The following is a 24,779-nucleotide window of genomic DNA, read 5'->3' as shown; positions in this document are numbered from 1 at the left end:
GTTTTAGGCACTTTAGATGGGGGGTACTTCAGTGCATTCCTCTTTGGGCATCATAGGCTATCCTCAGTGCCCACATTTGGACCTAGCCACTTGTACACTAGTTGTGGCCCTAGTTTACCTATTTATATGTAGCCTACCCCCTCATTCATTCATTGCATCCATTGTGATCATTCAACCATCCCTCCTCATTCCCTCTCATCCCCATGCTACTATCTCACCAACACTAACAATTAGTGCTACATATTGGGGCTGACTGTTGTAGCATTGTATCTTTCAGCCATTGCAGTCAATTTGTGCCTTCTCTCTCCTAGGTTCATCCATTCTCCTCTCCATGTTCACTTTCCTACCCATTGCACACTATCACATCGTATCAAAGCTGTTAGTGGAGATGTGTGTCTCGTACTGTCATCTCTTGCCTGTGAGCCTTAGTTTGAGTTAGACAAGGACATTAGGAGCTCTGACATTGTCATTGCCTATCACTTTATGTGTTTTAGGCTCTTTGGATGCAGGGTACATCAGTGTGTTTCTTTTTGGGCACTGTAGGCTGTCCTCGAGACCCACATTTTGGGCCTAGCCACTTGTACACCAATAGTGACCCCAATTTACCTATTTATAGGTGGCCTACCTCCTCATTGAATCATTCATTCATTGCATCCATTGTGTTTATTCATCCAACCCCCTTCATTCTCTCTCATCCCCTTGCTATCGTCTACTGCCGACGCCGACACTCAATAATGTTGCATGTTCAGGCTGACTGGTGCAGCCTTATATCTTTTGGCCATTGCAAGTAATTTGTTCCTTCTCTCTCCCACATTCATTCAATCTCCTCTTCATGTTTTCTTTCCTTTCTGTTGCACACACTCATAGTCCCAAGGTATCGGAGGATCTGCATGAGGCAAGATTGCAATAAGTTTTCAAGGAGAGATAGCAGGACTGCAACAAGTATTCTAGAAGAGATGGTTGGCACATGAGTTATGGCTCCTTGGTTGGCAACACGTGCGTGGCATATGAAGCTCTTTTGGCCTTAAGAGGGGTTGCAATAAGTATTCTAGAAGAGATGGTTGGCACAAGAGTTATGGCTCCTCAATTGGCAACACGTGTGTGGCATATAAAGCTGTTTTGGCCTTAAAGAGGGGTGCTACTCAAAGAACTAGCTAGATCAGGGGTTGAGTGGTGGAGTTTAGCCTTCTACGTAGGCAGCTTTTGACAGAAAGTAACTCCGTCAAATGGACTATGGACATTTGCAAAGAGACCGTGTGAAGCTACTTTTGGCTTATGAGGGGTATCACTCAAAGAAGAAATTGGGCACGAGATATAATTTAGCCAACTAAAGTTGTTTGTACGCAACTTTTGGCAAAAGTAGATCATATTGACTATAGTGTGTGTTTGCAGAAAGACTGAATGTGAATTCGCCTTACAAGAGTTGCCACTCGAAGAAGAGGGTAGACAAGAGTTGAGCAATAGAGTCTAGCCAATTTAAGGCATTTGTGAGGGAAATGAGAGCAAGAGAGAGAGAGAGAGAGATAGAAAGAAAGAAAGAAAGAAAGATATATGAACGTCTACATAAGGCCAATGTGGCCTATGAGACAAAATCCAAAGTACATCCATGTCTAATGTCATCTCATCAATAAGGTAAAGATAACATTACAAATAAGTGGGTAGCCTATGATACAATACTGAGAATACCTATACGATGGGACTCTACTAGGGTTGATGAACCATGTGTAGTGTTGTTCCATCGATAGAAAAGAAAAGGAAAGGAAAGGAGAACAAGATCTGATAGAGCCATGTACAAAAGTGTGGTGGAGACTATGGGTTGTAGATGATCTCAAGATCTGCACATGATCTCAGCTATGATGCGGTCCCTAGCTACTTCACTGATATGCCTAGTGGTGAGTCTTCGGTGTCTCGTGATAATGGATCTAATCCGACTGTGGTGTGGCCTCCTTGGACGTGGTCCTGCTAGATGCGGTCGCCGTGCTCGACGAAGGGAAATAGCTCTATCCAATAAGACTCCACGGCGTGGCCTGTAAGGTGTCTTGCAAAGTGGCTCTGTCTCTGCTAGGCTGGTAGTGTCAGTAGGGTCAGCTCTGTAGAAGAAGTCTGTCACTGCTCTTTGGGTGTGTCCCTCTGGATGAGCTGGCCTCTTGTCTCGCAATAGTGCAGTTCGGCGCCTCTCGAGCTCCAAGAGGAAAAGACCTAGGCATCTCTGGTCCTCGTACTCCATGACGCAACGAAGGGATCCAAATCCATCACAAAAGAGGCAGTGGTACCGTCCTCGTATGTCATAGTATACTGTGCATCTGCATATGTAGTACTCCTCCGTCTTAGGATCTCGACTACAAAGCTGGTAAGTCCTATCCTCTGCTAGGGTATTTGTCCATCCGCCTGTCTCCATCTAAATCCTATGTGAGGGGGTGTGAATCTGTCCAATAGCAACCCGTACGCTATGGGAGAGATGGGAGTCCATATATGCTCGCCGAATAGTGAAACCATCATCAAAGAGACACAAGAAATGACTCCTGTAGAACTCCATCTTCAATCCTAGAGGGAGTGGTGGATGGACCCATGACCTTACTGTCTCAATCCTCAAGATATCAGCTCTGATCACCTGGTTCAGCTCTGATCGGCTGAGATAAAATATAGGGCAGTCAAGGCTATAATCCAAAGGTGGAAGACGGTCAATATCCAAACCATGTAGGCTCATCCAAATAGCCATCTATGAAAACCAACAGTTCTTCTCGCCTCCTGCTGCTAGTTATCTAGATGAGGTTAGTGCCAATCTAGAGTATCTATGGCGTGGAAGTTCCCATAGTCTATGCCAAAAGGTCACTGCCCTGAAGAGTGCCTCCGTAACTATAGGTGTTGCCCCTATCTCTGCTCTGACAATGGGGTGTGGGGTGGAGGGCTTACTCCTAATCATGCGTGCTATCATCATGATCAATGGCCTTTCCATACTATCCTAACCATCATAATAATCCCTCTCTACTCCAATCTGATCAGTGAGTGGGCTAAGATACGTGTGGTACAAGCCGCAACCCCATACCTCTACTCCATATAGTAATGTAGATGTGACTAGGGTGTCAAACAACCAAAGTTTGGTGCGGGGCTTCTGGAACTGTATGTGAGCACATTAACTCTCGAGTGCCCCTAGTGCTGCATATCCACGTGCCAAACGTGCCTCTGATGCCCCTCTCAACGAAAAACGTGGGCCAAAGAAGGTGACTCCCAAATAGACATATACTCTCATATGCTCCAATATCTCTCCCCCCAATGTGAACTGGTACATAGATCTAGTCACCCATACTGTTGAAGTAATGAAAACCATGGTTTTGGTCTTTTCAAGGTTCACTATGAGGTCTTTATCTCTACAGAAGATGTGCAAAGCATCTAGATGGAATTGCGATCCCTCCGATGAATCTGAAATGAGAACAATATCATCTGGATACAGTAATATTGATATCAGCACCCCTGCCAAGCTGGCTCCAACTCCTCCTTGGTCTATGTAATCAGACACTTCATCTATGTGTAGACCAAACAAAGTGGGTGAAAGTGAACATCCTTGTTTCACTCCTATGGTACTACCAATCCTCTCTGATAGCCCCCCAAGTGTTCGTACGTGACCTACCACTGCCTCATATAATGCATAGACACCCCATCATATACCCTCTAGTACTCCAATGTCCTGCAATCTCTACATGCTACGTGTACGAGGCACTATATCAAAAGCTTTACGAAAGTCTACAAAGCAACAATAGATCCTCTTGTCTTGGGCTCGACCCTCCTCGATAATCTAAGTGTGAGAATATGGTCCAGTGTGGTACATCCTTGTCTGAAACCTACCTGTCCTTGTGCTCTTTTACCTTGCATTTCAAGCCACTCACTAAGTTCATGCTCCAATATAGATCCATATATCTTGGCCAAAGTATGACCGATCATGATAGTCCTATAGCTGCTAGAAATTAGGAGATCACTACTTTTAAATAGCAAAATTATAGTATTGACAACCCACTCATAGGGAAACCTTCGCATACTGCTCTATTGAACATATATGCTAATATGGGTGCTAATATGTCACAAGCATGTGAGACATGTTCTGCTACTAGTCCATCCTCATCCTATGCCCTCCTTGTTTGTAATCTATAAATTGCATCGCTAACCATTTTCCATATAAAGAAAGACCACTGTGTTGGCCTATAAGCTTGTGGGGGCTGCATAGGTGGCTGTCGTGGGAGGTCATACAGTTGTCTCCCATAGTCAAGCCACGCATCTAGTGATGTAATCTGTAAGGGGGGGTTGTCTTTCATGAAACATCTTCCATGCGCTCTCGCTATTCTGCCCCAAAAATAGCTAATATATCTTTGCTTCTGCTTTCACTAAGTAGTCTCGTTTCTTCTTGCGCACAAGGCGTTTGAAGAACGCCTTTGCTTGGCGATGTGTCTGAGTGCCTAGCTCCACTTCTCTCTTTAAGCGAGCTCGGGTGACTACACTCATCTTCATACCAACTATTTTGGGAAATAGTAGGCCGTGTGGGTCTGCATCAGGGCAAGGTGTGTGGGAATGCATACATGGTTGATCCATGTATGGCCTCTGCTAAATCCCTTGTACATTCTTCCAACAATCTACTCAAGTCCAATGTATGTGAACTAGTTTGTAAAGAACCACTGTACATGTGTGAGGTGTCTTTTGTAAAGTAGTATTTGGGATGTTTAGGGAGGCATGGTGTTTCATATTTCATATGTACACAAGACAGCATGAATGTCAAAATGGCATGATCTGCTCCTATGCCAATTGTTCTCTTAAATATCTTAAAGTTTTGGATCTCTAGTATCAATGCTGATGAGCCTATCAAGTAGTCCACAGTACTTGCCCCTCCTTTGTGATTCCAACATGTCAAATTGTCAAATTGTCAAATCCTGGCCATTATGGCAAACCATTAAAGGTAGCTAGTCTATGTGCACTTCCCAAAGTCAATAGATGTGTCCCATAGGTACTCACTTCTTTATCCTAGACTCTCCTGCATAGGCCTATTTCATCTATGTCGATCTCTTTGAACATGGCATTATCATGCATATAAAAGTCACTCTGTCTATCTCCAGTGCGTGCATTGAAATCTCCTACTAATAATATGTCCCCAATGCTAGCATATCTCATGATATCCTCATAAAGTACATCAAAGGGAGATCCATCTCGTGTGGCATAGGTAGAATTTGCAAGAGGAAAGTAGCATATTGCGATGAATATATCCCATAGTCTTCCTACATGTATTCTAATCCATAAATATCGTGCATCATCATCTCTTTTCATTACTTGCACTGTCCCTTTGAGGTCTTCCCAGTATAGTATGGCCACACCTCCAGAACCCCTAGTGCTTCCTGGTTTTCTAGCTACTGGACGAAATGCACTTTCCCACCTGTATCCCCACACGTCTCGTTGTCGGCTACCTTTACATTGGTGTGTTTCTATGTACATTGCTATATCTATGTTTTGGAAGCTATCTTCAAAGTAATCAGCATCCAAGCGTAGGGCTCCATTACAATTCCATATTGACATCCAAAGTGTCTCATAGGCCTTGTACCGTCATGAAGTCATTTTATCAGTGATAATGACTCATCCATCCCTATAAACAGCCCACTTTCCTTGTTTGCGAGCCTCCAATACCTTGGGCATGTGTTCTCTGCGATGCGCTATTTGTGTTGGGGTAAGGTCCTCATCCAACTAAATCTTCTCACCCTTGAGGGCTCTCCTCTTGGAGAGGAAGGCCTTTTTTTTTCTCTATGTCCCCAAAGCGAAGAATTAGAGCCTTGGACTTAGAGTCTCCTTTCCCCACTCTCCAAGCACTGACGATAGGTACGTCTGAAGCCCCAATTTTGTCAACAAGTGTCTTAGCATCTTCTTATGGGCTACTCTTCTCCTTCCATCCTACTACCCGTACATGTAAAACCCTAGCCCGTCTCCTAGCCTCTTCTTCCAAGGTAGCGTTCATTACTTCAGTCTTGTTCACTGATGTTCCCTTATTCTTTTTTACTACCTCAATCCATGGGCTGGCTTCTTCTATCTGCTTCTGTGTTGTCTTTGCCACTTCTGCCCATGAGTGAACCTCCCTTTCACATGCCTTCAAAGCCTCTTTCTCTTTTTGTAGTTCTTCTTGCACGTTCATTTCTTTTTTCTTAAATGTATTCAATTCTTCCCCCAGTTCTAAGATTTCAGATTTGTAGGCATCTACCACTTTCAACATTTCACTTTTTAGTGTGTGCATTTTAGACAGCACTTGTGCTTGTAAGTCATTCTTAATCTTTATTTGCATGTCTTGCATTTCTGCCCTCTGATTTACTATCAATTTGGCTTTGACCTGTTCTCGTATTTCTTTCTCCAATTCTTGTCTCATAATTCGTAGTTCAGAGTGAATCATGATATGAATTTCTTCGTATTTCTTTTCATTCATGGTGCGTGAGGTCTTTCCATGTCTATCATATGCTAGGGAGATGGTCCAATCACGGACCCTACAGCCATATGTCTTGTACCATGTGTTCTTGGAAGGGGTGTTGAACATTGCTTCCATGGACGGTTGTGTTAGTTCTTGATCAAATTCGTCTCCCAAATATTCATTTTCCACAGTTTGATTGTCTACATTATCCATCTCTCACACGCACTGTGCAAAGCCACTCAACTTGTACTTTGTACTGTCAAATCAGAGTAATTTCTATGATTCCTACAAATTTCCAGGGTTTCCCTAACCCCTCACTAAATTTTTGCAAGCCCAATAATCTTTTATGAGCCCAAATCCCTTCACATTGTTTACAGTCACTGCAGAAATACAAATTGCAGCAACAATCAGTGCATTACCGCATACTCCAGGACATGATGGTGTAGTATCCTCTGTATCTGTAGATGATGCCTCTTGCGAGAGCGTGGATGAACCAAGCGTAGACGACAAGTTCTGCATCTCTCTACGGCTGTGTCTAGGGTGATCCCTCGTGGTGGGGCTGTCGGTCAATTTGATGAGGGCTCTATAGTGGAGAGAGTAGTCAATGGTCTATAGAATTCCATGAGTGTGCGCTAGTGTGTGGTTTCTTGTCTCTGCTCCCGGGTCTATAAGGGGTGCTCTCTATGGTGGTGTAGCTCCATTGAGAAGAAGAGCCCAAGACATCTCTAATCCGAGAAATCCATCACCCTAGATGGTGGCCCAAATCCCTCTCTAAATAGGCAATAAAGCAACCTCAGATCTCATAGTACACTAGGCATTTGCGTAAGTATTGCACCTCTGTCTCTGGCTCGAGCTAACAAAGCTGGCAAATCCTGTCCTCTTTTTGGAGGGAGAGTCCACACCATATCTATCTATCTCAATCCAAAGCTGGTCTAAGGATGTACAGAGCTGTCCATCCCTCTATATCTCCTCCCCCTTGGGCAATGGCTGATTCTATATGGCTCTCCTCGTATGGTAGAAGCTTGATCCCCATATGGGACCCCATATAGAAGTGTTGGTGTGACCAAAGTGTCAAAGAGCCAGATCTTCATCCAAGGCTCTTGAACTTGTATATGTGCACATTGGCTCTCCATCGACCTCGACTCGCATAGCCTTGTATCAATCTATCCTCTGGTACTCTCCTCAAAGTGAATCTCAGCCCTAAAAATGTAATCCCCAAGTAAGCATCACCACTATCTCCTCTCCATATGTGAAATGGGGTACTAATCCCCAAATCCACTAGGAGGAAGTGTCAAACACCATAACCTTGGTTTTCCCAAGGTTCAATGTGAGATCCCTATCCTGACAAAGGCTTGTAGTGCATCTAGGTGGCGTTGCAATCCCTCCAATGAGCTGGAGATGAGGACTATGTCATCGGCATACAATAATATGGGTATCAATGCCCCCCCAAGGTAAACCCCCTCCTCTCAAAGTCCATCAATGTAGTTTGATATCCTCATCAATATAAAGGCCAAATAGAGTAGATAAGAGTGGACATCCTTGTATCACTCCAATGGTGCTTATGATCTCTGACTGTAAACGCCCTGAACAACGTAGTATGCTTAACAATTATGATATTCACTTGTTTTCGAGATTTAATATAAAACAGAATGAACACTTAAAGCTGAAAATGAAAATTACTCACAAAATTACAGCCATGAAAATATAAAAGTAATGGAGACAAGATTGAGGGTTGAAGATGGGCAAACCGCCCCCCCCCCCCCCCCCCCCGCCGAAGGAATGTATTTCTACTCAACCCAAGTCCCTTAGGGAAGAGCTCAGTTACAATCAACCTGAGAGTGAGGAGAAGTAATTCTCACTCTCACAAGATCATGCAAAGATGTACAAACACACATGCATTATCTATTATGCAATGATAAGAACTGATTTCTTTACAGTATGAGAGAAGAAAGAGGGGAAATCAGCCTTTCTTCATCGTTGATCGACAATACATGGATAGGGCTTGCTTCTTGTTGCTAAAATGGAAGAAAGAGCTCGAGAAGGAGGTGCTGTAATGAATTTACAGGCTTGCTATCCTATAAAACAGCAGTGATAGAAGAGGGAATATGGAGGAATCTGATAATGGAGAAGTGGGGGATGATGATGGGGATGGATGGGGCCAGTTTCTGGCTATCTGTGGGTGCTGTACATGAGTTTACAGCAAAGAAAAATGATGCTGAATGAAGAAAAACGAGCTCTTATTTATAGGAGAGGGAAGAGCTAGTACAAAAGGGGAAAGTGGAGTAGCACAAGACAAGTGTCCAGCCACATGTCATGAGATGTGACAAGTGGTGGGACACTTGGAAACTTGTGTGACAAGTGTCTTGACACTTGTCTCTTCTCTAGTATCGATCCATAAAGCTTGGCTAGCACGTGGCCAACCATGACCGTCCTATAGTTTGTAGGAGCCATGGGGTCTCCAGCTTTCAAGATTGGTAATAGAGTATTAGCTAACCAACTAGCAGGAAAGCCTTTACACAAGGTCCTATTGAATAGGTGGGCTAGAAGGGCTGCTAGGATATCCCTAGCATGTGATAGGTGCTCTGCTACTAGTCCATCATGGTCTTGGACCTAGCCATTCTAGAGTTTATTGATGGCATCATGAACCCCCACTATGTTGAAGAAGGTAGATGATATGGGTCTATTTTTTGGTAGTCAAGGCAATGGGGGATTGCCCATACATCTAATATAGTGAGGTAGCATATGTATACCACATGTTTGGGGAGGTGATGGGTGTATGGGCTCAAGGCTCTTGGAATGCCTTCCATGCCTCCTTGCTATCTTGTCCCAAGAATAGTTGGTAAAACTCACACTCCAATCTAAATAGAAATGCCCTCTTCTTCTGCCACACTAGGAAACAAAAGATCGAGCCTATGTAACTATGTGTATAGGTCCCTCGTGCTTCGCTTTGCTGGAGACGAAGACAGGTTTCCTTGCACTCCTCGTCATACTACCTATTAGGTGGGACATTCTTGTTGGAGGAATGGAAAGGGGTGCATGTCGGGAAAATACATGGCAACTATAGTGTGAAGTGTTTTGGTTAGCTATGTTGTAATATCCTCCAAGGGTATGTGGGGGCCCATCTCCTACAAGCTCCAATAGAGATGATCTAAGTAAACACTTGCTATCGATATGGTGAAGTAGTATCTAGAGAATCTCAGGTGGCCGCTCACTAGAGGAACCGAATCATATCTATAGGTGATGGTAAACTATAGGTAGGCATAGTTAGCTGCCACTACTAGTGAACAACGGGACACTTTAAAAGATTGTATGTCGGGAATGAGCGATGAGGACTGTAGGAGATAGTCCACTATGCTCACTCTTAATCTTTGTGTAGATCCTCTGGAGGGGGCTCCTCCTATACATTTGGGTGCATGCTTATGTGGAAAGCATGTGAGAGCATCTGATCCAAGCCATCTAACGGGGGATGGGTAATCCATGTGCACCACCCAAGGCTAGGAGATGGTAACTATCATTTGTGCACTCAGCTATGTCTTGTGATGTCCGACTGAGCCCTATCTCCTCCGGTGCTATCTCTTTGTACATGTGGCCTTGCTCTCAAAGAAGGGAACTTGTCTCTGTGTTGTGCGTGCATTGAAGTCCCAAGCCAACAGAACATCCCAAATACTAGAATAATGCATAATATCCTCATATAATGGTAGATATGGTGACTCTTTCCCTTGTGGTGCATATGAAGAATTGGTTGGAGCAAAGTAGCACACAGCCATGTATATATCACGGGGGCGACCTATATGTATCTGGATCCACATGAAGCGAGCCTCCTCATCTCTCCACATGACCTGTACCATATGCTGTAGCTTCTCCCTATACATCACAACTACTCCGCCAAACCCTCTAGTCCCCCCTTGTGATTGGGCTCTAGGGAGGCATGCCGTCTCCCACCTATAGCCTCTCACCTATGGCAAGTGTGTGCCCGGACTTTGGTGTGTCTCTGTATATAGGATGATGTCCCTATCAATGAAGGTCTCCTGGAATAGCCCTGCATCAGAAAGAGAGAGAGAGAGAGAGAGAGAGAGAGAGAGAGAGAGAGAGAGAATTATAGTCTCTAAGATGCCAAAATGGCCTACAAGACAAAGTAATGTGTATATCCAACCATGCTATCTAGACTTGAGACCAACAATAAACATGAATACAACTAAATACACTTAAGGTTACACTCATAAGGACTACAAGCATGGACTACTATTATGTACAAAATGATTTCTCAATGATCTTGTGGCTGACCGGTAAAATCCCAATCTAATCAATAGAAATCACTAGAAGCATTATACTCTCCTCAAGTCAAAGATGTCTCTCATGGGGTAGTCCAAGACGAGTCCACAAAAAGGAATACTCATCTTTGATGGCGAGCAATGATGACTTGAATCTACCAAAGGTAAGGAGGTTGGGAACAGTGCCTAGGTGGATGTGGGCACCATGCTCTACAAAGTGCGATTGCCTGATTTGTTGTGACCCCTCTTAACTCGTGGATGATGTGCAAGTGTTGCTGACATAGTAGTGTCTAGTATGCTTATGCTGGCCTTGGAGCTAATACTAGGAAATCTACAAGAACCCATAGGCCCACAAGATAACCCAAATCTGTGATCAATCTACAGGTCACACTTTTTGAGGCAACAATATCTGACCAAGGGCATGACGAGCGACACTGAGCAAAAAGTGGCGAGCATCATGATGTGATCAATCTCAGGTCACACTTTTTGAGGCAACAATATCTGACCAAGCGCATGACGAGCAACACTGAGCAAAAAGTGGCGAGCATCATGATGTGATCAATCTACAGGTCACACTTTTTGAAGCAACGATATCTGACCAAGGGCGTGACGAGCGACATTGAGCAAAAAGTGGCGAGCATTATGATGTGATGCAGTGTGATCTGATGTGACAAGAGAAGGTTGACAATCAATGGCAAACTAAAAGATGTGACGATAGACAAGTATGACAATGAAAAACAGTTAACAAAAAAGTCAAAGAGATGGCAACAAGCATGGCAACAACAAGGGGTGGGTGGTTATGTGTGTGAACAAATGAAATAAGTACAAAAGGCACCAGACACAAATACACTTGATTTTCAATACTTCAAGTACATTGTTTTATAGCTTCTCAATATGATTGCGATTTTCAGCCAATTGACAACCTATTGACACGTAACAAACCAACTATTCCTATTCATTCTAAAAGATCGTTTTCACAACATTAAATGCTCAGGAAGCACACTAGAACTTGTTCACACACTTGGTCTCCAACATTCCCAGCATTGCATGCATACACTCACACTAGACAATCAATGCTAAGAAATTTGGCAGAAGAAATAAATAAAACCATTAAGAAACACTACTGACCTTAGTAGTAGAGCCTGCAACAGCATCAACTGCAGCATATGCCAACTTCTGTCCAGTTATTTCTTTGACTCTTGATCTGACATCTGAAAAACAACATATAACTTTGTTGTTGCTAAGAAACTTTGTTACTAATTGAAAAGATACAACTGACATACTATCCAAATACTGAGCAAGGTTTCCAGTATTTGAGAACATCCCATATGTAAATGCAGTTTAATGTATTCAGAATATGTTTCTCAAACAGAATATATAGATAACAATAAAGACTAGGCAATTATCAATCATACCCAATGTTTGGGAGGTCAACCTAGGTAAAGGTTCGATTTCCTGATTGGAGATAGTTCAAACAGGCCCTATAATATTATTCTCAACAACAAATAATAAGGTGTGAACTCTACCATCGTTCTTTTCATGTGTCCCAAGCGAAGAGTGTCAGTGTCTAGTGTTGATAAAAAACACCTTCCTGGTCACCCTTTGCATATATATATACACAACATATGTTGGCATTTAGCTCAATCGAAGGCCACATGCATATCCTTCTAGGATCAAGGGGACTGAAATACAACCATAGTCACGCTGTAAGTGTTTATGTGTGCAAAATGGTACAAGATAGAGAGCACGGAATAGATGGAAATGAGAGAAAAAGAACTTGTTCAACTGATAAAGAGAAGCCTCTTATATACACTAGTACAAGATAGGATATTCTGAGTTACTTTGCGAGATACATCGATATTATCTACGCGATGTCATATCCATGCGCTTAGGGTTGATGCCCTCCATTCCAACAACTAGGGGGAGATTCATATGTCCAAGGTAGCCAAGGATGCCACATAATATTCCTTTAACCCCTCTCTGACACAAACCTGGCTATTGCAGAAAATGTTAGCAGATATGTGTCCTGTAGCCCCAATCTGAATCGGCAAAGAACATTAGAACTTTAACATCGTCTTTGTCAGTCCAGTTATCTCAGAGAGACACTTTAGGTGAGGTCCATTCCTGTGTGTCTCCTGGCAGCCTGTTTAGAATGTGTTCCAGGCAGACAAAATTGCCACATGGCAGGGTGGACATCTCATCACAAGTGGGCAGACTTGGGCAGCATCTTCATGACAAGATGACCAGCTTTAGACTCATCCAACCTGCATTAAATGCAAGTCAGCCAGCATCAGGTCACTCATCTTCTCAGCCCTTTGTCTGTTTGGTCAATTCATTATTGCCAGCCCTCTTCACCCATTTATCATGATTCTCTTGCCTACTTGCACCCTCACTAATGCTCAGTGCTGCATGTAGGGGCTGACTGAGTCCAGTCTTGTACTTTCAATTTCAGTCTTTTTGTTCCTTCGTTTCCACTGCATTCCTGGTCTCCAACTTCTCTTCTCGCTCCATGTTCTTGTTCTTTTCTGCCGCGGTCTCACATGGTATTACCACCAAGGTGAGAGCAAGCAGTGATCAAAGTGGAGCATCTATTTGACTTGCAACTTGTTTGGGCAACATCATTACAAAGGTGATCTATTACATTTCCAATCAAGAAGGGTCTCCTATTGTTGCATTTGATCAGAAACAGCCTTTTAGGGCTGTGTTTTCTGTCCCAGGACTCCCTAATCTGCATTTTAGAGCCATGCACCTCCTGACAACTTCTGACGCACACCTTGTCTTAGAGATTTGGTCACCTCTAGGGTGGGCATAGGCATGTACAAAGCAGTTTAGCACAGATTATGCAGTCCTACCATGTTCCAGAGCAGGTGGGGCAGCAGTCTTGCAATCATCAGCAGTTTGGGCAGGATTCCAGGCAAGTCAAGCACGCTAGACAAGGAGGACTAAGTCGCCACATGGCAAGCTGCATTTTTCACAGCATTTTTTCATTATTTTCTTATTTTATTTTCAGTCAGCCTGTTTATGTAGCAGTTGGACTGTTTTAACTTTTATTATTTTATTAGCTTTTGCCTATTTAGGCAAGCCTGCCCTCTGGGAACAATCACTTTGATTCTGTGCAGGTTGAGAGAGATCTCCGACTGGTTACACTCACACAGCCCATTGTACATATCTGCCTTCAGTATTCAACGTTCATTCTCTGCACTCTTCAACAACCTACTATCTCTTTCTCTCTCTCTCCTCTCTCCATGTTCACTTCTTTCAGTCTGGTCATACACTTCCGCAGTCGCTGCACTCTGACATGGCATCGGAGCAGCATTGAAAGGTTGATCGATAGTGGTCAAGTCTGAAGAGCAAGTTTCAGCACGACACCAAAGATGCACTTTCAGCATTTGAAGACGAGTGAGAGTGTTGCACATCGACACAAGGCTAAAGTGAGCAGAGACGGGTAAGAAGGGAAGTGATTTTGTTGTTTTTGTGCAAGATTTGATGTTCACAAGGAGGAAAGGCTATATTTTCAACCATTCACAACAAATTTCAGATTTAATCACCTCTAGCAGTTAAAGCAAGCTTGGGAGGAGCGAAGGAAGCCCTAGCAAGCTACCATTCAGAGTCAAAAGGGGGCTACCCATTGTTTTGTGCAAGTTCTTCAAGCAATCATGTGTCACCAAAATGAGAAATGGGGCTAATGATATAATTAAAATGAACTCTAATTCTAGTATCCCTAGCTTTTGGCATAGTGACAACTGTACCAATAGTGAAAGATTTCACATTGGGGCATGCGATGGACAAGTGTACAAGCTGTGGTACAAGCACAGGGCAAAAGAAACAAGGTGCAATGTGAAACTTTCATTAATTGAGAGTTTGCACCTTAGGTTTAATGATGATTTGAAAGTTTCACCCAATATATACAATTGACTAAAATTATAAGCAAGTATTAAGATTAAGTTTGGCCCAGTGAGCAGTTCACTTATGATTAATGACTAAGTCATTAATTAGCCCTTATTCAAAAATGTGATCTAATTAAGGAACAACTAATTATTCATTCGGAAACTTGATCTTGGCTATTTGGGGCTTTCTTTCTCTCTCATTTTTTGAAGTAGCCCAAGTTTGGAGAGTTGTTAGCAACAAAAGGGGATGCATGCTTGCTGAGTTTTGGCGATGAACAATAAGAGAGTATTTTGCAACCATTCCAAGGTGCTAGAGAGCTAGGACTCAATCTCTTTCTTCTTCCCTCTCTCTCTCTCTCTTAGACTATGCAATCTCTGTTTTACAAAAGATTGGAATTAGGGTTTGCTGTTTACAACAAATCAGTGGCTAGGGTTTGCAAAAATCAATCATTTTGGGCATGGAATTGCTTGCTAAAGACATTCCAATCAAAACCCCCAATTTCCCCCTTGTTTTGGGTCACCAAAGCATTAAAGAATCAAGGCAAACATCAAGAAAAATGTATTCAGACATACAAGTCTAATTTTTCAGCCACTGAAAGCCTTAAATTCAACATCCAATCTTACGGCGAATCAATGCATACCAAAGATTGGGATTAATGGATAGTAGGTATATAGGTCTGAATTACTTCAATTTGGCAGTGATGAAGGTGTGTTGGTTAGGGCAAAGCTCTAAGATTGATGGACAATCAAGGCTAAAGCCTCATTCAACAAATCCAATCAGTTTGGGACTTAGATTCGTACAAATCTCTCATTGATTGCAGTGTGGCAGCAAAGAGACCATGGATGCAATTCTCAATGTCATATTGGTCAACATTGGAGTGACTGCAGCTCTCTATGCTTAGAGATACACTAGTTTGAGTATGTAATTGAGACAGATTTAAAGCCTATTGGTTAAGGTTAGTGAGAGCAACTGAGAATATAGCTATTGGAGTCAATTTAGTCCATCAAAGAGCTAGGCACACAAGGAATCGTTAGCAAAATGAGGATTGATCTATAGTAGCAGCGTTGATCGCATGGACAAGCTCATCTTCAATATCAAAGAGACATTATAAGGAGCACTCACCATGAGGGCCAATCTGGTGTTGTCTATTATGCAAGAGCACCCTAGCTAACATGCAAGTTCAAAATATAGGCAAGACAAGCACCTCCAAGGACATAGCAATTAAGGCTTCTTTGTTGGGAATAAAGGCCCTCGTGCCTTTTAAATGTGCTTGGATGTGAACACACCCTTAGCACGTGTACTTTCATATATATATGTCTATCTAAAAACCTAAAGTGGTACACTCGTCATTGTACCCAAAAAAGATCGTGCTCACTCTCACTCTCTGTCTCTCTCTCTCTTTGCTGCTGACAGCCACTGACTATCTCAATCCTTACACTCACAGCCTCTACAAACTGGTATCAGAGCTTCGGCTAAGGCGTTTGTGCTCCTCGGAGTCCATGCAAGACATCTCTAGAATTTCGCTTGCGCGAAATCATCAGGTCATCGCTGATCTCAAGCAAATGTGTGTGCTACACTGTCAGTCGACAGTCCAAAAACCCCAATAGGTCGTTTCTTAAACAGGCGACAATAGGCATTGACCTCGCAGGCAATGGGCAGCAGCAAGCGTGACAGGTAGCAGCAGGCAGCAGCCGCAGACAATTGGACTTCATGACGGGCAGCAATAGACGTGACAGGCAGCAGCGGGCAGCAGCGGGCAGCAGCGGCCACGCGCCGGAAGGCGTACGCAGCCAGACGCGACACACCACCTACCAGCCACGCGCGCGACTGACGGGATCAACGGGGCTCATGCGTGCTAACTGATGGGTCAACGGACCTATCATCCATTTTTTTTTCTCTTCAAAACTTTTTTGAAATTCCTCTTCCCCTACCAAGGGTTCACGCGTGGAGGCGCAGCTTCCAATTTTTGTGCAATCTAAGCCCAAAAATTTGGGGCTTCTCCAAACTGAGTACTGTTCATGCAAAATTGAGGCATCCGTGTCAGAAATTGCAAACATTGTGTGCATTTCAATTGGGGAGTTCGCCAAAATTATTGAAATTTTGCTCATCTGAGTGAAATTTCTCAACATTGGACCCATAAAATTTGGGGCTTTTACTATATTGGTGAAATTCTGTTCAGCTGAGTCAGATTGGCTAGCATTGATGCACATCTGGACTCGAGAAATTTAGGGCTCTTGCAAAATTTTGTGAAATTTTGCTAATTTTTCCCATTTTATGCTTTCGAGAACATGTATTAATGCAATTGGAACAGATTGGTCAGTGAAATTTGGGGGTTTTGCTGAAATTGCTCTATTTTGGGAAGACAGTTCAGATGTATGGTTAATGCTTTGAGCACAAAAAATTTTGGGGCTTTTGACCATGAGTGTCAAATTTTATGCCCGTCGATACATGAACAACAAAAATTGCAGCTAATATTTGGGACTTCTCATGTAATGTGATGCATTTGCCCTTGGAACAGTTGTAATCAATTATGGAATGCTGTAGCACACGGTTTGGTGCTTCTAAAAATTTACTGTCCGGCAAGTCACACATGAGGGTCGTGATCAAGCGGGTCGTCATGAACCTGACGGTCAACGTTTTTTTTTTCTTCTGAAATTTAAAAGAAAAAAAATGAGGTTTCCTTTCCTTTTCCTACCGAACATTTGCACGTACAAGCACAGAATACAAATCTACGCACATTTGCTCCGAAAAATTGGACTTGGGGATTTTAATGTAGAAGTAGAAAATCTGACTCAAAAATTGTGAAATCATTGCACAATTGCCCATGAAATTTTGGGGTTTTTCACATTTCGGTGAAATTTGTGCACACTGAACCCGAAAATTTTAGGGCTTTTACAAAATTTCATCAATTTGTGCAAGAATTGCTTGCTCTATGCATTTGGGTACTTGAATTGATGCAATTTGAACAAATTATCTTCTTAAAATTTGGGGCTTTTAACCCAAATTGTCAAATTTGTGCTCGGGAATGCCCTTGGAGCAGAAAATGTAATGAAAATTTGGAGATTTCACATGTAACTGGTGGCTTGGTCTCTAGTTGTGTCAAAAATTGCTTGAAGAGTGTAGCAAACGACATTTTTTTAATTCTGAAAATTCATTTGCAAATCTGAATATTTCTGCAATCTTGGGATTTTCATTGCTGGTTGGTACTCTTGTGCATTATGGTCACTTGTGTCATATTTGGACTTGTCTTTGGTGACTGGTTAGTCAAATTTGGGCTGCAAATTATGGCTGGAAACAGTGACAGCAGTAATCTTTTGCACATTAAGAAGCTTGAGGATGCCCATAATTTTGCCATCTAGCAAAAACAATGCTACAATGTCTTGGTGCAGAAAAAACATGTAAAGCCCATCGAAACAAAGGGAATCAAACCAGCAAACGTGGAACAAGACGAGTGGGATGACTTGGACAAACTTGCCTCGCTCCACCATTGAGCTCTTAGTGTCCGACAACTTGCTCTTCAACATTGAGAAGCTGAATTCAGCATATGCAATGTGGCAAAGGCTTGAAGAATTGTATGCTTAAAAAAGTGCAACCAACAAGGTTTATTGGCTGAAAAAGCTGATGGATTTTCGCATGAAAGAGGGTACAGCCATGTCTATACACTTGAATGAGTTTAACTCTATTTTCAGTCAGTTGATTGCTTTCGATTTTCACATTGATGAAGAGTTCAAAGCCATCTTCTTGCTATACACCCTACTTGAAAGTTAGGATACTTGCAAGACAGCTTTGAGTAATTTGAATGCTCAACTATTATACTTTGATGTGGAGATTTCTTTGTTGATGGAAGAACTCAATAGGTAGAACAACTCAGCAAACAAGTCTTCAAATGCATTACATACTAGAGGCACATTTCAGTATAAGAGCACTTTTGAAAACCAAGCAAGCAGTAAGTCTCGTGGCAAGAATGTGGAGTGCCATCATTGTGGCAAAAAGGGGCACTACAAACGGGATTGCTTTCAACTGAAGAAAGAGAAGGGTTAAAACCAAAACAATGAAGCCAACAAGGCTGAAAACGAGGACAGTCAACATGCCAAAAAGAGCATTGTGAAAATAGAAGAGGTTAATGTAGTCACTCATGATAATGACAGTGATGGTGATGTACTTCTAACTTCTTCTTTGGGTACACATGCATTGATTGCAGATTCTAAGAATGACATTCGCACTTGGATACTTGATTCAGGTGCATCCTTTCATGTCACCACATCATGAATGGTTCTCTAACTACAATGGTGCAGTACGTGGTGTTGTCCACTTGGGAGATAACTATGCATGTAAAATTGCAGGTGTTGGCAATGTGAAACTGGAATTTCGGCATGGCTCCATGTTTGTTTTGCATAATGTGAGGCATGTACCTCAGCTCAAAAAGAGCTTGATCGGCACACGGCAACTAGATGATAAAGGCTATCACACCACCTTTGGGAATAGCAAATGGAAAATATGTGAGGGGTCCCGCATTGTTGCCAAGGGGTCCAAAAGTGATACTCTGGATCCTTAAAATGTATCTAGTGTGCGTAACCATGTTGTCGATATTACTGAGCAGCCAAGTGTTTCTTTGTGGCATAGCCGGTTGGGATACATGAGTCAATCTGGAATGAAAGTGCTCTCTCGTTTGGGTTATTCACTGTGTTTGAGGTATGCTGATTTTGAACAATGTGATCATTGCATCTATGGTAAACATGCTCAAATGTCACACAAAAAATCTCTTTCGCTAAAGTTTTCACCCTTAGAGTTAGTACATTCAAGTGTATGTCAAATGCTAGAGTTATCTTTAGGGGGGGAGAAGTATGTTATGACCTTTGTTGATGATGCCACACGCAAAGTTTGGGTTTATCCTATCCGTCGCAAAGACAAGGCCTTGAATAAATTTAAAAATTCCTGGCACTTGCTGAAAATCAGACCAGCAAGACATTAAAACGCCTTCGCTCTGACAATGGTGGGGAAAATGTGTCCAAAGCCTTTCAAGACTTTTGTGACAGCAAAGGGATTAAGAGAGAGCTTACTGCTCCTCATAATCCGCCCCAAAATGGTGTTGCAGAGCGTATGAATCAGACCATTCAAGACAAGGTCCGTACAATGCTGTCACATGCTGCTTTACCCCATGGTTTTTGGGCAAAGGCTGTTATGACAGCTGTACACTTGATTAATCGGTCACCAAACAGGTCTTTTGGGAGGGGCGGGGGGGAGGGGGGTTCCCCAAGAAGCGTGGTCGGGCAAGCCACCTTCGTATGCACACCTGAAAGTGTTTAGCTGCGAGGCATTTGTGCACATACGTAGGAAGAACACTGCGAGGTATTTTTCTAAGATATGGTGATGAAGGTGAAATAGGGTATAGATTATGGGATCCCGAGAAAAGAAAAGTAGTACGCAACAATGATGTTAACTTCCGGGAAGATAGCATACACAAATAGCCAGAAAGAACAGAAGAAGTCGGAAGGGTTGTATTCTGAGAGGATGTACCAATAGGACAGCAAAGAATGACCATTAGACAACAGCAAATACCTGCTGAAAATGTCCCTGAAAATGCAAGGAATGAAGCTGTAAATGATCAGCAAGATCTTGCCCATGATGTCCCACAAATTCAGTAAGAACATGTGCACCTGGAACAACCTGAACCAGCTATACAGCAAGTTGTACCTGCAGAACAACAAGCTGTTAATGCAGATTTACAGGCTGAACAGCCAGCAAATATTGACCACTGGGTCTGTAGGTCGACCAGAGTGCAAAAACAGCCAAGTAGATTTGTTCCTGGAGTAAACTTTGTGGTTGATTATGTCATGTTAACAAATTGTGGTAAACTATCATGCTTTCAAGAAGCAATGGACAGACAAGATAGTAAGAAATGACAAAGAGCAATGCTATCAAAGATGGAATCTCTCATGAAGAATGGCACTTGGGATTTGGTACTTTTGCTAAAAGGACAAAAAGTGCTACCCTGCAAATGGGTTTACAAAATGAAAGTCACTTTTGGTTCTTTGCCGAAGTACAAGGCACGCTTGGTTGCTAAAGGGTACAAGCAAGAACATGGAATTGATTTTGATGAAATCTTTTCTCCTGTAGTCAAAATGACTACTTTGCTAACCATCTTGGACTTGGTTGCATCTAAGGACATGGAACTCATACAAATGGATGTAAAAACCGCCTTCTTACATGGTGATCTGCATGAGGAAATCTATATGCAGTAGCCTGACGATTCTATTGCAAAGGGAAAAGAGCAAATGGTTTGTAAACTCAATAAAAGTCTCTATGGGCTGAAGCAGGCACCACGCGAATGATGGTATCACAAATTTGATACATTAGTGCAATCTCAGGGATTTTATCGTTCTCAAGTTGATCACTACTTATATACCAAGAAGGCACCAGATGGCAGCCTTATTCTCTTGGTATTGTATGTGGATAACATGCTAATTGCAAGCAAGGATGTTCATGCCTTGGACTCGTTGAAGCAAAGTCTACACAATAGCTTTGATATGAAATATCTTAGTGAGACAAATCACATTCTTGGCATGCGTATACTCAGAGACAGATCAAAGGGTCTTCTTTATCAGTCACAGCAGGAGTATATTACCAAAGTTCTACAACGTTTCAATATGGATTGGGGAAAGCTATCAATGTACCATTGCCCCCATATGTGAAACTTAGTGCAGATAACAGCCCTACATCATATGATGGAAAGGCTAAAATGGCCAAGATACCCTATGCTTCAGTTGTTGGTAGCTTGATGTATGCTATGGTTGCTACACGTCCTGATATTGCATTTGCGGTGGGAGTGGTTAGTAGATACATAGCATATCCTGGCAAAAAGTATTGGAAAGCAGTGAAGGGTATCATGAGATACCTTAAGGGCACAAAGGATTTGTGTATCTGCTTTGGTAAGCAGAAGTCATCTATTGTTGGTTTCACGGATGCAGACTATGTTGGCCATCCTGACTACAAGAAATCTACTTCAAGATATGTGTTTATGTTCACAGGAGGAGCAATCTCTTGGATATCTAGGCTGCAAAAGTGTGTTGCATTGTCTACTATAGAGGCAAAATATGTGGCTGCCACAGAGGCCTGCAAAGAGACTTTATGGCTCTCACGATTGGTGAGAGAGCTTGGGATTACAAAGATTCCTATCCTCCACTGTGACAATTAGAGTGCTATCATACTAGCACGGACTCCTCTCGTTCATACAAAGACAAAGCACATACAGGTGAAGTATCACTTCATCAGGGATGTACTTGACAATAAAGGCATTGAGCTTATCAAGGTATATACAGATGATAATCCTGTAGACCTTCTCACGAAAGGTCTCCCAGTCGAGCGGTTTGCTCACTGTCACCAAATGATGGGGGTTGGATAGTGTATGTGTCTTTCAACTTTGTACATGCATAGACTTAGCTGATTCTTTCCTCTTACCTTCAGGCACGTTGCCTTTAGGTGGGAGGTTGTTGGAAATAAAGGGTCACCGTGCCTTTTATTATGTTCGGGTATGAACGCACCCTTACACTTTGTACTTTATATATATATATATATATATATATCTATATATATATATATATATATATATATATATATATATATATATATATATATATATATATATATATATATATATTCAAAACCTAAAATGTGATACATGAGTCATTGTACCGAACATCAAGTGTCGTGCTCACTCTCTCACTTTCTACTGCTCTCAACTCTTCTCATCTGCACTCTCATTTCAGCTCAACTCAAGACAGACTCATTGTCTACAGGTGTAAAGCAATCCAAAAGTCCTAATGCCCTACAAGTAATGGAAAACACCCTTCACAACTTGCCACTATGACATACGTGGATTGTGCATATATCTACTCAAGGCTGAAACTACAAACTAAACATTTGGCCTTGTGTTGCATAAATAAATAAGGCATCCACCTGCTTGAGCATATATATGGATGTCAAACATATCATTGTCATCATGCAAAGACAGCTTAAGTCTAGTCTCCATCGGTGTGCTTACTAGCTTGCAATCTTGGAAGCCAAATCTCTCAAGGAGTTTACCAATATATCTAGATTATGACAATCCAATGCCTCTAGTATCATGAATCAACTAAATGCCCAAATAGTAATACAAAGGCCCCAAATCTAACATATCAAAAGTTTGCTACAAATTTTTCTTAACTGCTGAAATTTGACTAGCATGTGGCCCTGTGAGCAAAAGATCATCCACATAAATGACTAGCAAGGATCCCCCCCTCTTTGCATACATAAAGAGTAGACTCTGATGGGTTGTTAATGAACCCTTGGCCAAGTAAGAAGGTATCAATTTTGGAATACCAAGCTCATGGAGCTTGTTTCAAACCATACAGAGCCTTTTTCAGCTTGCATACCGAGTGTTCGGATCCTTTAATTGCAAAACCCATGGGCTGTAAACATACACTTTTTTTTAGAGTTCCCCATGTAAAAATGCAGTTTTAATGTCAAGCTGGTGCACAATCCAACCATACCATACACCTCCTTGTAGTCATGCGAGATGTAGAGGCAAATGTCTCCTCATAATCAATACCTTTCTTTTGTGCATAGCCTTTTGCTACAAGCTTGGCCTTGTACTTATCAATGGATCCATCTATTTTTTGTTTCAGCTTATAGACCCATTTAGTACCAATGGCTTTCTTTCCAACAAGCAATGTAACTAAATCCCATGTTTGATTCTTCATGATAGAATCATATTCAGCTTGCATTGCTGTAATCCAATACACTCCGTTGTGCATCCTCGAGAGTCAAAAGAATCAAGCTCATCATCATCAAGTGTGTTTGCTACCATAACAAATTCCATAGCATTAGCGTGATCATGCAAACCCGTTTGTCTTCAAGTACGACTAGCAAGAGAAGTATCCAAATTACTATCTTGTAGAGTCTGCAAGTACCATCTAGGTATGTGTCTAGCCTCCTAATTATGTACATGCTCTTGATGAACCTATTGTTCAACATCTTGCTGAATATTCAGCACTTATGTCTTCCACTGCATTTACTCACACACATACACATTTATTGTATTGTACTTTCAATTAGCCTTCTTTCTGTTATGTTCTACTTTGGAGCATCTCACTACTGACCTCTATGCTTGCAAAGTTTTGTATTTCAATCGAGCTAACTTGCACGTTTGCTTTGGTCCTTCCTAGGCTGGAGACATGGGGATTGTCAAGAATCGCATGGTGGGGGGACTTGCTCAAGATGCTGCACCGAACACACACAGAATGCACAAGGAGAAGCTCACTCGAGAGACAAGAAGAGAGATGGAGGCCAAAACGTTTTCTTGCTGGTTTCTTCTTCTTCTTCCACACTTTTTACAAATGTGCACAAAGTATAGATAAGATACAACATAAGGAAAAGTGGCCTACTAAGTCAAACAATGCATAACCGACTACACTAGTCGACTGGTGCTATAACTATGCCAGCTGTAAATAGGTGTAACAACCTGAATATAATAAGTAATGAGTCAGTGACCATGTGAGAGTCATAATGACCACCGACGTGCTAAGTGTAGACGTGTGGACCTATCTAACCAGGCGGTCCATCATCAATGTCCGCATGTGTTGAGCTTGTCATCTCAACACTCCCCCTCAAGCTCAACTGCATCTCTGCAACTCCAAGTAAGCTTCGAAACTTTTGAAGCTTCTCTTTATCCAATGCCTTCGTGAAGATGTCAGCTATCTGATCCTATGTGCTGACATACACCAAGTCAATCTCACCTAGTACCTTCTCTCTCACAAAGTGGTAGTGTACCTCAATATGTTTTGTCCTGGCATGGAACACAGGGTTCCTAGCCAACTGTATATTGCTCATGTTGTCACAATAAATGACAACTGGACCTTCCACCTGCACATCTAAATCAGCCAATAACTTATGCAGCCATGCTACCTCACATGCTGCAACAGCAACACCTCTATACTCAGCCTCTGTACTTGACAAAGCAACTATAGATTACTTTTTGCTGCTCCAAGCAATTGCTACACTACCAAGAGAGAACATGTATCCGCTGGTAGATCTTCTATCAGACATACTACCGGCCCAATCTGCATCTGCGTATCCAAACACCTGTACATCTGTACCTGCCTCATAGAAAAGTTCATAATGTAATGTGGACTTCACATATCTCAATATGCGTCTGA

At 42.2% G+C, this 24,779-nt stretch overlaps 1 protein-coding gene and 1 pseudogene across 1 annotated transcript in view; both read right to left on the bottom strand.

Moving 5' to 3' along the window:
• The window catches only part of LOC148025951 (uncharacterized), a 50,330-nt gene that overhangs the window by 12,298 nt on the left and 13,253 nt on the right, over window positions 1-24,779 (bottom strand). The window contains exon 4 of the mRNA XM_087693197.1: window positions 11,827-11,909. Coding sequence (XP_087549323.1) covers window positions 11,827-11,909 — 83 coding nt within the window. The remainder of the gene's footprint in view (window positions 1-11,826; window positions 11,910-24,779) is intronic.
• Window positions 1,829-3,340, bottom strand: LOC148025952 (uncharacterized; annotated as a pseudogene).

Source organism: Lygodium microphyllum, chromosome 14 (assembly GCF_053477565.2).
Source record: "Lygodium microphyllum isolate KBCC chromosome 14, Lygodium_microphyllum_v1.1.10, whole genome shotgun sequence".
In the NCBI taxonomy this organism is placed as follows: Eukaryota; Viridiplantae; Streptophyta; class Polypodiopsida; order Schizaeales; family Lygodiaceae; genus Lygodium; species Lygodium microphyllum.
Note: the sequence above shows the minus strand (reverse complement) of the source record. Positions and strands in the feature narration are given on the sequence as shown.